General features: G+C 40.9%; 1 protein-coding gene across 1 annotated transcript in view; it reads right to left on the bottom strand.

The window, feature by feature from the left end:
- Positions 1-3,480: 3,480 nt before the first annotated feature.
- The window catches only part of nrxn3b (neurexin 3b), a 120,514-nt gene continuing 111,381 nt past the window's right edge, over positions 3,481-12,613 (bottom strand). Inside the window, 8 exon segments of the mRNA XM_051071983.1 lie at positions 3,481-3,638; positions 5,711-5,737; positions 6,664-6,837; positions 7,895-8,085; positions 8,474-8,742; positions 9,108-9,220; positions 9,710-9,829; positions 11,510-11,536. Of these exon segments, the coding sequence (XP_050927940.1) occupies positions 3,514-3,638; positions 5,711-5,737; positions 6,664-6,837; positions 7,895-8,085; positions 8,474-8,742; positions 9,108-9,220; positions 9,710-9,829; positions 11,510-11,536 (1,046 nt within the window). The 3' untranslated portion in view covers positions 3,481-3,513.

Raw genomic sequence — 12,613 nt, 5'->3', positions numbered from 1 at the left:
AATGCTGCTGCTGTGTTGTCATTTATGTAAGCAGTTAGCCAGATATGATTACAGCCCTCTGAACATGCCTTGAAAAGTAAATTAAGGACATTGGGTTAAGCAGGAGCAGAGGGTTTGTTGGGATCATTGCACTGACAGGGAAAATCATCACTAAATCTACAGTATCTAAGCAATTGCTGATGTCAGCATCAAACTGACGAACAGTTTTCTGTTGCCTGTTTTAAGCCTTCTTCTCCCTTCTCCATTCTTTCTGTTTGTTTACCGTGTTCCTGACGGTGGAACAATGCAGCGACCTTTGAAGAAATAATTCTATTACGTAAGTTGAATAATTGCTCTGGATGTGGAAGAGGAGTGTCCGCTGCTCTTCTTGCTTGGCCCACAGCTCCTATGTCCTTGGATTTAAATGAAACTCTGCGGTATTCATAGAAGCTGACAGGGAGAGGTCTGCGCAGAAAACAGAGGCGCAAGGAGAGGAGAAGAGAGAGGAGGAGAGAGGAGAGGAGTTAAAAAAAAAAAAAAAAAAGATGAACAGAAAGAGGGATAGATCAGAGACGACAGGGAGATGGAGATGAGCATGACAAAAGCAGTGAGCCAGAACCAAGCAGGATGAAAATGCTATAAAAAGAGTCCTCCCACCCCCCCTTTTTTTTAAGCAGCGCTGGGCATGACATGTACTTCCAGATCGCCCAAGTGGCTCTAAGAAAGGCATGTATGGTGCAAAGAGCCCTGCAAATTCTTTCTTTGTGTCTTGTTCCCATAAGTAAAGGTGTGCAGTCACAAAGTGCAAGCTGCAGGGGTACACAAGAATAAATGGAAGGAGCCTAGATAGTTCTTGCCTGCTGAGGTTCTTTTTCTTTTTCTTTTTTTTTTTCCCTTCTCCGCCACCCAGAGTCCTGTTGGCTAAAATGGAGAAGTGCAGAGAGGGCACGGAGTCTCGACGCTAACAACTGGCGCAGATGAGACTGCGAGGGGCTTTACTGGCAGAAATGTTCACTTTACTTTGCTCAAGTTTCTTCATTTGGACAATGTGTAGAGACGGAGTCAGAGGGAGACAATTACTGATATTTGCTGGCAGCTATCAGAGGAGGGAGAGACCGAAAGAGGGAGAAGCTCCACTCCCACATTGTTAATTAGAATCTCTCTCTCAGAGCTGTTCTCACTGAATAAAAGGCAGTCGGAACACACATGCAAGCACAAGACAAAGACTGTGTTCACCGATTTCATTTTCATCAAGCTACCTCAATTGAACAACAAAACTGTTGGTAATATGACTGTATTGCACTACACTGGATTTTGCATTGTTTAGGAGATCGCACAATATTCTCTCTATGATTCATAACTATAGAAATTGGATGGGTTGTGGTTTTGTATTGGGGGGGCAGATAAAGAGAGAGAGAGAAGTACAAGAAGCAAAGCAGTGGAGGAAAATAACAGGAAAGCTGATTTCATGCTCGGGGGATTGCATCTCATTTTCTCACAGCTCGCAGGGACAGTGTGCGGTCCTGCTTATGGATTTACTGCCACCTGGTGGTGTGAGACTGCACTGCAGAGCTCATGAAACCTCACAGGGGACACAGGCTGTCATCAGAGTCAACATAAGAAGATTGGGTCAATCCAAGAGAAGTAAACTAGACCTCTTATCTTGGGCAGACGGTGTCATGTAGACTTGTGTGTGCACTTTCTGAAAGGCAAACTCCAGAGAACTCCCAAACCAAACTGCCTGTGTGCCCGACTTTGCCTCTTTATCCCCTTTCACTTCTCTTTATTATTTATTTTCCTGCCTCTAGCACATGAAATGAAAAGAAATTGCTTGAAAGAGTACCAGAAGAAAAAGAAAATCAACTACAAAATTCCCATTAAGGGCAATACTGCTCAGTTAAGAATGCTATTATACGCTTGGACAGTCCAGTCAATATTAGTGAACATCTATCTCCAAAACCAGCAACAGAAGAACCAAGGGTGAAACCTGCAATGTCATGAAGATGTGAAATAAGTTACTATCCAAGGCTCTTGTGTTTCAAGAAGAAATATGTCAGTGTCGATATGAAATCAATGAAGCCTCGCTTTAAGTCATCCCAGGCAGCACCGGGAGCTGAATTAATGAGGGCTTCTGATCACTAATTAACACATAAACACACAGCTTACATCACCAAGTGAGAACTGGAGTCGATTACTCGCCCTGCATGGAAACGACTGCATCAGATGATCTTTTGCAGAGGAAGAAAAAGAGGAGCATGAGAAGGAAAAGCAAAAAAAAAAAAAAAAAAGGGAGAGAGAGAAAAAAAGAAAATCTGGTTTTGAGAGATATGAAGTCATACAGAGCGACCGGGTCTAACATCAGAAAGGTCTGGATGATTAGGGGATGCCAGGGCTCACAGAGAGCAGCTCTCCTAACAGCCTCTACCACCTCATTAGTCTGGCCCAGCAGCAGTATGCCCCCACTATTAACCGCTAAATGAAAGACTGCCAACCGTGATTACTGAGGGGAAGTCCCCTGTCGTCATGGGGATACGAGATCCCTACACACAGACACACACACACGCACACACACATACACACACACACAAACTCACACTTCAACTTGTATGATAGCTATTTGAAGGGCATTTATGAAAAGACGATTGAGGCAGAAGTGGATATTTTACACATCGTCAGTCACAGCCATTCACTCCGAAGCCCAAAACGTGAAAGCTCGAGACATCAAGCAAACCTGTTACGACAAATTGCTTGCATGGCTGCAGAAGAAAAAAAAACACCCTCAACAATTCAGCATCTCTTCAGCTGCTTCATTTAAAGATCACATGAAGCTTTCAGCACAACTTTCATGCAGCAAATCTGAGAAAGGCTTAATAGACACACAAGTGAAACACACGAGTGAAACAGCCTCAGCAGTCAAGGACTCACTGTTGGATGGTTGCATCCAAATTAGGTGGGCATGACTTTGTATACATCTGTGTGTGTGAATTTGATGCACATTTTCAGCATGATATGTGTTTCTGTATACAGGATATGGTTTTGTAATGTAAGCATAACATTTCAGTTGTGCGTATCTGGTGTTGAGCAAATGCACATGTGTTAAAGAGCACTCCAACAATTTAGTATTGCACTTCCATTAAGGGTGGATTTCCATCAGAAGCCAAGATATCCTGGCTTTTGCTCCCTAGTGTGGCCCATACTACAAAGACATTTTCCATAATGCAACTCAATTATGCAATGCAACTTGTTAGATCCTCCCTGAGTGGCAAATGTGACACTGGCTGTGAGTTAAAAAAAAAAAAAAAATTCTCTAGTCTAGTCTCTAAATTGAAGTCAAGATTGCTTAAGAGATTGCTCAATTTTCTCAGACTTCACAAAGCTCCCTCTCAGAGCCCCAGGAGACATTTAACAAGTAACAGTTTTCAAATTTCTTTTTGGTGCTTCCTGTGAACAATAAACTGACTTTAAGGTGTAAAAATAAGTGCTCCTTTAATGTACGTGCAATCAAGTGCAGGTAAGTCATAAACCAGGCGGTACTCACGGTCGATTGCAGTGAGTCCCTGTGTAAGACGTCATAGAGCAGTCACATGTGAAGTTCTCCCACTGCTGCATGCACACACCCATGTTGGCGCACGAATCCTCCTGGCAGGTCGTGCTTGGGCCTGGAAAAATGCGAGAGGGGAGAGAGAGAGAGAGAAAGAGATACCACAGGTGCACAGTCAGGCAACAATAAGAGCTGCTGCTGAGCCTTAACAATGCAGGACCCATGCAGAGGAAATGCACTCTAGAGATAGATGTACAGCATGTGGGCCTATAAGAAAGAATAAGGAGCAAACAGTGTCACCACAGGAAGTCTGACCTGGAGTACAACATACTTAAAAACATTCTGGGGAATCCTGTTACATGCTGGGTCGAGCAAGCCGAAGAGGAGGCAACAGGTTTTCACAGGATCAACAGCACGCTTCTCGAGGAGTGGGAACACGAGCATATACTCTGAATTAAGTACTGTGGAACTGCTGTACAGGATTGTTGTTTTTTACTCCTAATCTGCCTTTGCGGATGAATTGGACCCCAACTCGACTGATGTGATGACACTGTCAACATCCCTTAATTTCCTTCTTTTTGAGAGTGTGTGCGGGTGGACTTGCATGCAATTTTTATCATTCCGACATGTTTCAAAAAAGTTTTAGCATAGTAAAACTTAGAACGCTGCATTCCCTCTATGAACAAGCAAGACAAGACATAATACAAAAATAACCTTTTAACAAATGACTCACGGATAAAACTCCATTAAACAATACCCAGTCTAAAAAATGGCATAAAAGTGGCCCTGGCATTAATTTTCTTTCCAAACATCTGCTTCACTGTGAAGATGGCGAACACTAGACACACTAGACAGACAGAATTCATGAAGAGCAGAGGAGAAAAGAAACACAAAGAGCACTTGAGAACACGTAGTGCATATCCTCGTGTATGCACTTCAGTCAGACAGGAGTTGAGGAGGGTATTCAAAGTCAAACTGGATGTGTGTTTGCTATTCCTCTACACCACACATAGCTCTTAGTTTTGAATACTTTTACCGAGAGGGAATGCAGATAAGGACAAGCGCACAGCATAGATAACAAGATAAACAATCCCCCGTCGGAGTCTAGACAGACATGAGGGGAAAACCTTGACAGAAACCCTTCTGATAACCACATAGGAAACAAACCAAAGTAAAAAAAAAAAAGAGTAAAATTAAATAAACAGTCCATATAAATGGCAGACAAATGCAAGTAAACAGTGTTTAAGAGCAATTGTCTTGTGCAAGACAATGTGAGAAGAGAAGAAGACACTTGAAGTTTGCCGGCTGAAAGTGCATTTACTGTGTAATGTACAGTAATGGTAGTCCACCAGGCGTCCCCGTTATGTGTGCATACATGTATTTCTGTACTGTATCAGTGTGAATGTCATGTCTGCTTGCACACAGTGGTGCTCATTTGTTAGTGCGAGCATTGGAGTATTTCAGTGTGTGCGAGTGTTGCAGCAGGAGGCCACTTGCTCTCTGAAAAACACTCATCTGGGTGTGGTAGCAAATGTGATGGGTTTTTGAAAAAAACAGAGAGAGAGGCCTGATACATCAGCAGCACACTGACAGTGTTTGGATGTGCAGTGACAGCCTCTTTCTGCTGTTTCCACCAGTATTTTCATAACAAGAATGCACTATTCTAATTTTCAGCCTCTGCTTTTAGCCACTGCTTTTAGACAATCATAACAGCCATGTATTCATTTGAACGTAATTTACCTGAGCTGATCTGTTTACTCTCTTTAATTATACTGCGTACTCACATTCTTCAGAACTTAATCAAGTATGTCCCTCCAGCTAGCCTGGTGGTTAGCAGGGACATAAACATGCTATAATTACATTCATATAATTGTGATATACAGTAGAATCTAATACATGGACGTCTACTTTCACACTGCAGCAGTGCTGTGGTATGAAAATGTCACAAACCATGCAACAATCATACACTTATTTTCCTCTGCTTGTTTAATCGCTTGTTTTTTGTTTTTTTTTTTTGCCTGCCAGTCGTCTTTCTCTCTTTTTCTCCTTGTATTTGTTTTTCTTTTCAGAGAGCAAGTCACCTCTGTGGCAACAGGGGGGACATTATTGCCATGGCGACACCCACGATGCATTGCACACAGCGGACTTTCAGGCAAGCAGGCCTCCGAGAGGCGGAGTTTAACCCTCTACCTTGCAGGTCGGCTTTGGTGAAACCAACTTTGTTAGCGCAGAAAGAAAAATAACAAACAGAACAGAGCAGAGCGGAAACAAGAGTAAAGGTTAGTGAGGGACCAGCATTGTTAGAGTTCTTAAAACTTGTACAAGTTTGCAGAGTGCAGCATGAGCTGCTTATTTGTTGCCTGGGTTCCTATGAAGGCTCCTACATAGTGGTATCTTTTTCATAATATAGTTTGTTTTAGTTTGTTTGTGGGTTTGGCTTTAAATATAATGGGCAAGTGTTCTCCTCAGGAAAGCTGCTGTGTTTGTTTGAACTTATCTTAATCTTCTGCTGCCCTCTAGAGGGAAAATGCTGAGGCCTGCACCATACACAGGAAAAAATCATTATGTTTTTTAAAATGGGACAAAGTAATAATCTATTAAGCACTAAAGTTATCCAAATAGTTTTGGCATGACTGTTGACAGAATAGCTAATATGGATGATCCTAAAGTCAAATCTGATTAAAAAATAAACAACGACAGTGAAGAGACAAAATGAATTACTGTACTGCTATATGAATACCATGTCAGCATCTTATTTGTATTCTGTTTCAGCTGCGAGCTAGTTTGCCTTAAGATGATATTCTCAGAGGCTGGAGAGGGGAAGAAGTCATGATGGTGAGAACTGTGATTAAACTGAAATTAAACACAAGCATTGTTTATGTTTTTCTACTTGTTTTTTAGGTTTTAATACTTCCAGTTATCTTAAATTATACTGATGCAACAACAACAACAAAAGCCATTATAAGAAACTTGATGACAAATTTTATCCTATAATGTGACAAATGCCTGGTGAAGAAAAAGAAAATAAGTCAGATTAAAAACACCAGTGAATGGCTTTTAAAGGCTGTTGAGGAGCTGCCTAATTAGACTAATAAATCTCATACGGCAGGTCATGATTCTTATACGCTACAGGCCATCTGTACCTTCACAGCCACGCTCAATCTGCCCGCTGCGGAAAAGGGCGTCGTTGATGAGGTCTGGCAGGCGGCCATTGAGGTCAACTGAGGCCAAGCAGCCCTGGAAGCCCTCCCGCGAAACCACCAGCTTAGGGAGGTTTTGGTACATGTTGGGTCCCAGACCTCCGATGAACAGGTCACCTGGAGGCAGATGAGGAGAGAGGGAGAGGCGAATGAGTGTGTAAATGAACTGTAAGATAGGGAAGTCAGCAGATAGTAGGCTTATTCAGGGACTATTCAATTAAAGTCACCAATTTTTCTTTCAAAAGGGAACAATATTAGTTTGAAATGAAATTCAGATTAAAATCACCTTTTAATAATAATCTCTTTTCCTTATAATACAAATAACAAAGATATTTTAATGCGATAGAATGGAATCTTTAATATTATAGACACATTTACCAACTGAGATTGTTTTTTTCTCACACTAGATACACACTGTGCTTAGAAAATTAATGGGCCTCATGCAAGAACATTTTCATTTTTTTTCTGCAAGGTTTACTTGTACGAGTATTCCAAGCTGGATTCTTCAAATTCCCGTAACTGCACAATCCTGATGCAAATCACTCATTTCAGCCTGAAGAATATCACATGTTCATAAGAAGACACGTGAGATTTGATCATCAGCACAATCTACGCTCCTAAATCACCATATAAAGCCAACTGTTCCACTCTATTCATTAAAATGTTACCAAAGATTAAAAAGAAGATCTTCACACTGCAGACCTGCTGTTAGAAATCATCAGATGAAAATATAACACTTTCAGCTGTGTCAGAAATGGTGCTAGGGGACTTGAAACGACTGTCAGTGCAGTTTGATGGCAGTGTTCCAGACCTCTGACTTCATGTAAAACTCAAATGTGGACATTTAATTAAAACATTTAAGTACCTCTGAGTTAAAGTATATCCGCTCTGAGGAAATTTAAAAGTTGATATACTCTAACACTTTTTAATAATATAATTTCTCATCTAAGGGGAGGATATGCAGTCAGTTCCAGTCAGTGAGTCACAAGCCTTTAGTGTCAAAGTCGAGCTGTAAGGCTTCACTTTGTCGAGTCGGAAGATTTCAGATTTATGACTCGGGTCTGAGTGAAATCCAAGTCATGTGTGTGGAGATGCTGCCGGGGTTGTATGATATTCTTTGGCCTCCATCATGAAGACGATCATTTGAATTTCTCCAAAAGCAACAATGCGATACCTTTAAGGTCGAGGTTCTTGGCTCCGTTGACATTCTGGGTGACTGACTTTGAGTCCACCTTGAGCGTGTGCGTGTTGGAGACATCCCGTATGATGACCACGTTATGCCACTGGTTGTCGTTCAGTGGGTTGTCACTGTTGCCCTTCAACAGACTCGGCCCATTGCCCAGGTCAAACACATAGTGGATAAACCTGGCAGGGAAGAAGCAGGAGATTAAGAGTTTGTTAGAGTGTGTGTGTGTGTGTGTGTTTGTGTGCACGCTCACCTCTTTTTTATCTCCCCAGGCTGATTAATTTTTATAGAAAAACTCTCACAGTCACTTCACGTTGCTCTGACACAAATGGGAGTTAAACTGATAAAGAAAACAATCCTCACTGCAACACAATGATTTTTATGTCTTTACAAGTTTACAAAAGGTGCAACAGAGATTTGGGATCAGTAGTTGGGTCAGCACTGTTAAATTAATCATGCTTTAAGAAACCATGCCTCAGTGCTGCCATTTTGAATGTAATAACAGCTTCTGGACTACAGTCATGGAATAAAACATCAACATGTCACCATCACTACCATCCCACTCACCCTTTGACCAGTTCAACAGCAATGAAGTCATTCCCGTCTCCGCTGTTGAAGATGATGAAACCGTCGGGCGAGGTGGTTTTGAACTGAAAGAAGAGGTGCATTGTGGTATAGGCCTGCAGAGTGGCCAAGCCCAGGTAGCTGCCCTTGGTCTTGAAGGTCACAGGGTCGGCGATGATGAAGCGCAAGCCTAAACGGGCATTGAGCTCGCAGTAGTCGATGTCCCCGTTCTTGCACATGTCGATGTACTGCATGCCGTTGAACTTCAGGCTCTGCAGGGAGAGTTAGTGAGAGATGGTGTTATAAATAAAATGTGAAGCATGCTTTAACTTCATTGGACCCAGATTTTCATGGTAACATAGTGCACAAAGTTGCCAAATTACAAACCTAGAATTTCTTTGTTTTGAACAGTCATACCCAATCAAAGGAAACTCATAATAATCACACAGAGAATTAGATAATAATCTGTGTATATACTGTAAAAACCCTCACAAACACTTCTCACACATACATGCATGCTGAATATGGGTTTGTGATCTTTGATTTGAAAGATGATTAATGATGACAAAGAAATCCTCCTCATCAGGACTACAGTAATTATATATCTGCTGTGCCACGAATCCACCACACTTCATACCTGAAGATGCCCTATGAAGGAGGAGGGAGCGGAAGAGACAAAGCGCCTCTCAGTCAATATGCCGGTCTCCACGTTGTTGAACTCCAGACGGGTGTGGTCACCCGCCATCTGGCCTGAGATGGAGGAGGGAAGAGAGAGGAGAAGAAACCAAGGGATAAGGGGGTCGAAGAGGAGGAAGGATAATGCAACCCTAACCCTAACTCACCATTAACTCACTTTTGTGTCATCCTGATCTAATCTGATGTCAGTACAATACAATACTGTAGATTAGTTAAATTAAAAATAATAAAAAATACAAATATAAAATAAAAATAAAACTTATAATATGAACAAATGTTAATTCCATATGTCCCACAGAGGCATTTCTATGAGAAGGTTTCACAATCTCATGGTCAAAGAGCTGTTTTACATCTTTTGCCCCAGAAAAATTCATACCTACCTACATACTAACCCTAACCCACTTTTGGTATCTCAATCATGAAATCTAATTTGGATGAATCCTGAAATGGCATCATTAGGACACAATTTAAAAAAGAAAAAAAGAAAAAAAAACATGCATATTATGGATACTGCAAAACAGCAAAAACAGAACAGAGAAATACCTTCGGCCACGTCGTCATCCACAGTGAGTTTGAAGTTTTTACCGCGGCGGATCACTCGTACTGAGTGCCACTCATTGTCGTTGAGCTTTTGTCCGGCATAAAGAACCTCAGGGCCCTTGCCTGAAGAGGAGGGTTAGTTAGTCAAGGGATGGGGGAAGCACGAGCACAAACCAAATCTTTGTTTTCACACAACAAAAGGCAACAGACTGGAAAAAACTAACCAGGCAAAGACTCTTTAACAGTATGTACTATCCAATACAGTCTCTAAGATTAAAATAAGATCTTTCTCATTTGGAGATAGAAAGATGACTCATCCAACAAACATTTGGTTTGGATTAGACAACAGAGGAAAACAATACAAATCATAGCTCACTGTGAAATAAAAGAAAATACTTGCTGTTACTCATACAAGGACTCAACCCAGAGAATGTAAGTATAGCTTAACTGTGTCTCTCTGCCTTGCTCATATCCTGTTGGCTGATAATTTTGAAGGATATTTTCAAGTTACGCTTTCACTTCATTCAGGCTTAATAAATTTCAGTTTAATTACAGGCAATAGATTACCACAAGATGTAGTTTTATTGAAGCTTTTAATACAGTAGGTAGAGCCTCAGGAGATTTCATCTGTTAATCTGGTAATACATGTAACCAACCACTAGAGGGCAATCCAGCCCCACTATTTTTACCAAAAGGCCAGAGATAATTCAGAGTCCTGAATCTACTGAGTAATATTGAACCCAGGTTTTAAATTTTAAGAAGCAATATTGTTTAGGCACCTAGTGATTTGTTGAACAGATTTAGGGTTGTAATTTGGTGACTAAACTAATGTTGTCCATTGCTGGGCCCAGTCCTGTAGACACATGCTAGTGTATGGTATGCATGTGAGGAAGATGATATGAATTCTCAGTGTTTGCTTTAAGCTGTGCCAGAAGCTAACATTTCAAATCTTTGATGTTTTGGATGTGACTGATGAGGACAGATTGGTTTACAAGTTGAAGAAAACTTGTAATTTTCGAGAATTCAAAATGCACTGAGAAACTTTTTATCAGCTTGTTGTTATTTCTACATTGTGATTACTATCCAGGCCACTGTTTAATGCTGGGCTCAGTAGTATATTTAATATGTCTAAATTATTATTAGCACTAAACTTGAGTGTCTAAAATTTATTCAAGAATGAGATATAAACAGCTGATTTGAAAAATATTCATTTACAGTGACACTATGCAAACCTCGACATGCATCTACAATTTGCCACCTCAGTAAAGAAACTGCCCTGAAACCTCTCAACACTTTGTTCACTCTTTCTCTCTTTTTTCATTTTCCTCTCTCTACAAGACTGTGAAAAATAAGAGTCCTTCTCATGAGTAAGAGCATGTCTGCTAACATCTTCTGTTTATCACATTATGGGCCTATATATTGCAGTGTGTGTTGGAATAAGGTTTGCAAGTAAACAAAGCAAGTGAGACACACAGCAATATATTATAGTATAATTGGGAAAACAATATAGCCCATAGAGTCGGAAAGTGCTCATGTTCAGTGGGTAGCTATAGGCACACAGGGAAAGATTAAGAACTAGTTGCCTGAATTAATTTGAAAAAATGGCCCATTTAAAATATATAGAGTACATTAAGTCAGATTTGCATAACTTTGATCTCTGGCTATTACTTTTTTCCCTCTTATCTGAAAAATCCTCTTATCAGTCCCCTGCATTCACACATTCCTGCCCTTACATCTAGCACACAGGCTATAATCAAACATTGATTGAAGGAAGAAGGCTGCAGAAGAAGAATGTTGACTTACTGGTGTTACAGTTTATCCTGACACAGTCTAGATGGGGAGGGGAGAATAAGTGACAGATGAAATCGCATCCTTCAAGGTTATAGCTGCAGACATCCAAGAGCAAGAAAAGCCACCTTCCGGGGACGGTCACATGACGCCGGCGACCATTTTAGCCTGGTTGGCTACTAATGGTCAATATTACTACACTGATACTGGAAATCCAATTTAGTCCCAATTCAAATCTTTCTAAATAATATTGTATAGATTAAATTTATCTAATTTGTTTGGTTTCATTTGATCAAACTTGCATGTCATTAGAGGTCTGAATATTACTTTCCAAAAAGACATAATGGAGTTTGGCTACATGTTGAATTGTTCAATATCAAAATGGTCGCTTGCAATTCAATGGCCACATCGATTCTGCAACCCAGCAACTGGAGCCAAAATACTGTACTAGTAGCCCACTGTGAAATATGAAATTAAGCAATTTTAAATCATATGTCATTAAAACTGAGGCTCTTTGTTAAAATCTCAATCCATAGGAGAGCACCGAACCTGTGTTTGGCAGGTGCAGGTTGAAATCCATGTGACCAGGCTGGTCATGTGCCGTCAACCGCAACAGAAAAGTGGGAGCAAACAGCCTCGAGCCACACAGCACCAACACCATACAGAGGCCTAAAGACCCCCTCTTAGAGGATCCTGTGGAAGTTCTAGAAGAAAGGGCTCTATGAATTTAAATGTATTAGGTTGTAATTTGAAATTCATTTGGATTTTTGGGGTAAACATGGGGTAAACATGAAATATGGACTACATTTGTTCCATGTTTTTAGCAGCTGTGGTAACTATGTATATTGCATTATGTAATATATGAATTACACTCAGATATTTTGTATGTGCCCTTAGGCTTTATATCAAGCTTTCTAGGACCACTGGTGTAAGGGCCTGCACTCTTCTTAAATGTACCACTCATGCCACCATCTGCAGGCGCGCTGGGTGCTGTGGCATCGAGCTGTTTGCCAGACGGGCCGCAGGCTCAGGGCCTTTGAAGGGGTGAGTGCCATCTTTGAACAAGGCATGGGAGATGCCAGCTAGACCAAGGGTTACTGATGGACAGAGAGAAACATG

Source organism: Lates calcarifer, linkage group LG7_1 (genome assembly GCF_001640805.2).
Source record: "Lates calcarifer isolate ASB-BC8 linkage group LG7_1, TLL_Latcal_v3, whole genome shotgun sequence".
Taxonomy (NCBI): Eukaryota; Metazoa; Chordata; class Actinopteri; family Centropomidae; genus Lates; species Lates calcarifer.
The sequence above is the reverse complement of the archived record's forward strand: the minus strand, read 5'-3'. Positions and strand labels throughout refer to the sequence as shown.